The sequence below is a fragment of the Salvelinus fontinalis genome, chromosome 3 (genome assembly GCF_029448725.1).
Source record: "Salvelinus fontinalis isolate EN_2023a chromosome 3, ASM2944872v1, whole genome shotgun sequence".
In the NCBI taxonomy this organism is placed as follows: Eukaryota; Metazoa; Chordata; class Actinopteri; order Salmoniformes; family Salmonidae; genus Salvelinus; species Salvelinus fontinalis.
Window position 1 is genome coordinate 34,005,292 of NC_074667.1, and position 3,895 is coordinate 34,009,186.

General features: G+C 41.3%; 1 protein-coding gene across 1 annotated transcript; it reads left to right on the forward strand.

The window, feature by feature from the left end:
* On the forward strand, positions 1–2,517 carry LOC129845079 (transmembrane protein 233-like). Its single transcript, XM_055913115.1, has 3 exons — positions 1–512; positions 2,036–2,170; positions 2,433–2,517. Exons 1-3 carry the CDS (start codon positions 306–308, stop codon positions 2,442–2,444), a joined length of 354 nt encoding a protein of 117 aa, XP_055769090.1. The 5' UTR covers positions 1–305; the 3' UTR covers positions 2,445–2,517.
* Positions 2,518–3,895: the final 1,378 nt, after the last annotated feature.

The window sequence follows — 3,895 nt, forward strand, 5'->3', positions numbered from 1 at the left end:
GTTCCGGGAAGCTTGCTCAACTCTACTCCTTCACTGGCTATTCCATCCTTCCTTTTTCCCAAGTCAGGTTTTCGACCCTTTTTTCCCCTCTTCTGAGTGGGGTTGTTCCTGTGCTGTGTACCATTCCTACAATTGGCTGAATTTCTGTCATTTGGCCATTATTTTTCCTTCTGTTTTCTTTTGGCCTGAGATTTCTTCATCTGCATCTGTTTTAACTTTCCCTTTTTCTCCATTGGTTGTTTTGTGGCTTGTCTCTTTTCTTCTCGTTGGCTGTGTTTTCTCTCTTGTCGTCTGTTACCCACACCATGGCTCATCCTCTGGCTCTGGAGCCGATAAGAGGGCATTTGGGTGTTAAGAGTTCCCTAAATGGGAGTGCAGACTTTGACAGACTTAGTTTTATGGGGGAACAGCATCCTCCACCTCCCCTCCACAGTTACCTGTGGCTAACAATCCTCACCTGCTTCTGCCCCGCGTACCCAGTCAACATTGTAGCTCTGGTCTTTTCAGTACTGGTGAGTAGGGGACATCACAGGCATATGGGAAACGGTTTACTCACTGACTAATATATGTCTTAAAGCTGATATAAATTTATAGAATACTGAATGAGAAATATATTGAAAATGATGTGAAAAGTACCTCAGGTCAATTTCCATGAAGGAAAAAGCCAATGCTGAGTGATATGTTGCAAGATGAATACATTGTAAACATATGGCCAGTTGTATTTCACAATTTTTGCAATTATAAAATAATCCTAATAATCTTAATCGCGTTCTGTTTATGTAGTAATAAAGGGACAGTACACATTTTTGAAGTTGACCATATTTTCAACTTCCCTAGGATGTTGTTTCCTCCAAAGCATTTTTTAAAAATCATTAGCTAATTATTTAGCAATGTCCAGAATAATCTGGCTAGCATTTTTTGAAAATTAGCAATGCTAGTGGAAACTGATTGTGTCCATTAGCGGTTGTTCAAAAGCATGGGGAAAGTGGAGGAGAGCGGAAAGCAGCTCTGCTCTAGCTATTGACTGCGTCTCTAAAGGAAAAAAATCATTTTCTGGGATTCCAGCAACAAGCCGTAAAAAAAATATCTGTTGCACTAGCTTTGAATGCTTGCCAGCACAACAGTTCTCCTTTGCAATTCTCACATGTTCTTAAGCTACATGTCAGGTCATAAGATATGGTGTTGAGAGCTGGCTGATCACACTAGGATCTCTGCCCCAACTTTCTCACGATGTGTGTGTGTTTTTGTGGGACCGAGAAAGAGAAGTGGTGTTGGTAATATGGGAAGGAGTCCACCGGTAATCCCGTATTTACTTTAATATCTGCGTGTGGCCATGCGTGTACGTGCATGGCTTGTCGGTCTGTCTGTGTATGTGTTTGAGGAAGAAAAAAGAGCCAAATGTGTCTGATGAGAGGAACAGATGTGTCTGTGGTAGGGCAGGGTTTCATCGAAGTGCCCTCTGACGTGCTCGATGTGCCCTCCTAACATGCTCGCTCCTTTCACCTCTCAAAACACCACGCCACTGACACACTTTCCCATCCAAAGGGTTTGGACTCCCTTACTTTCTCTCCCACCTTTCTTTTCTCACTCTCAAACACACAATCACACAATGTTATGCAGACCTGGGTTCATATAGTATTTCAACAGCCAGTATTTCAACAGCCTGTGATTGAGCTTGTCTGGTGCAATGTAATCAATGGAATAGTAAAAAGTGCAAATCCCACCTATCTGGCACCTAAGCCAGGCTCAATCAAACACTCAAAATATTAGAAAGAAAACGGATACTATTTGAACCCATGTGTGGTGTTACGTGTTCCGTACCTCATTCACATGTGAGTATCACATGTAAATACGACACATTTCTTTTACTCCAAATAATTTTCCAAATACAGGTCTACTTCAGTATGAGGTAGGTATGTGGCATGAACATGTTTCTCCTTAAATGATCATGGTAAAGCAACACATTTTAGTCCAGGACTGCTGGGGAAGTTGAACGCTCCCTTGGTGAAGTGTTTTCCCTCTTGTCTCCATGCAGTCCAGGAAAAGTTATGAGTTGCAAGACTATGACGGCTCGCGACGACTCGGTCAGAAAGCTCTCCAAGTGGCCATCGCCTCCATCATCATCGGCCTCCTCATCATCGCCATATTTATCATCGTTCACTTCACCACGGTAATGCAGCAGCCATTCCCCGCAATGTAACCAATGGGATATCCCATAAAGTGCTAACGCTGCTCATCTGGCACTCCAGGCAGGCTCAATCAAAAGCTCAAAGTATTTAAAAGAAAACAACAACTATTTGAACAGACATAAAGTACATGCAAATATTAAACAGAGACAAACACTCAAACAGGCATTCAACCATATATAAATATAATTTGCATACTTCTATGTGTATGTCTCATCTGTGTGTTTATCTTTCTCTCTATTCTAGTATAAATTTTAGAAGAGTTGCACAGTATGCCTGGAAAAAGCTAAACAAAGTAAATGTCGCTCTCAAAGACATGGACTATGGACACCTCTCTGAATGGACTATGACAAGCGTTCTGGGGCGCCGGATTTGGCAGCAATCTCCATCCTCAAGAACGGGACTCCACCCCAGGTGTGATGTTCATATTTTCTCTCTGTCACACATCCTCCACACCCAGCCTTTCTACTCTTCTATCTGGGAGAAGAACTTAAGAAGCAAGACTGCTTTTGAAAGACTGTATGGAACACTGACCTCTGGATCACATGATACCCACAGCACACTCCTCACGCACGCACGCATGCACACACACACACACACACCGTTTTGTATTGCTATCTTTGTGGTGACCAAAGAATTGATTCCCATACAAAATCCTATTTTCCCTAACTTCTAAATATAATTCTAACCTTAACCTTAAGCCTACTACCTTAAGTCCCCACTTGTCTGAATTTTCCTTGTTTTACTATCCTTGTGAGGACTTCTGGTACCCACAAGGAAAGTTAAGTAAATACACATACACACACATTAGAAGAGGAAGAAACACCTGCCCATTCCTGTGTGCGTTGATTGATAATGTGGCCTGTTGGACGAGTGAAGAATTACTTTTTGCAGCGGTAACTGTGTGGTCACTGTAGCACTACCATGCTGACAATTACTGTATTTATGGTCCTTTCAAGACAACTGGGAACTCTGGAAAAAGGAGGTCAAATCATGATATCAGGGATTTTCAGGTCGGAAAGTCAGAGTTCTAGAAGGATCCCAGAGTTTCCGAATTGGAATTCCGAGTTGGATGACCATTCAAAACTATTTTCCCAGTCGGCGCTCTTTTTTTCCAGCTGTCTTGAATGCACTTAACTGAAGTTGGAAGTCGGAGATTTCCAAGTGCCCAGTTGTTTTGAACGTGACATTATTGTGCCACTTGGGATGTTTGATGTATCAATCACATAACTGTCGAGTGTTTACTGTCATAAATGTCTTTCGCTTTTTTACTTGATATTACATCTGCCAAATATGTACAGTGCATTCTGAAAGTATTTAGACCCCTTCCCTTTATCCACATTTTGTTATGTTACAGCCTTATTATGAAATGTCATCCTCAATCTACACACAATACCCCACTATGACAATACGAAAACAGGTTTTATTTTTGCAAATTTATTACAAATAAAAATCAGACCTTATTTTTACAAGTTAAGTATTATAAGTATTCAGACCCTTTGCTAAGAGATTCAAAATTGAGCTCAGGTGCATCCTGTTTCCATTTATCATCCTTGAGATGTTTCTACAACTTGATTGGAGTCCACTTGTGGTAAATTATATTGATTGGACATGATTTGGAAAGGCACACACACCTGTCTATATAATGTCCCACAGTTGACACTGCATGTCAGAGCAAAACCAAGCCATGAGGTTGAAGGAATTGTCTG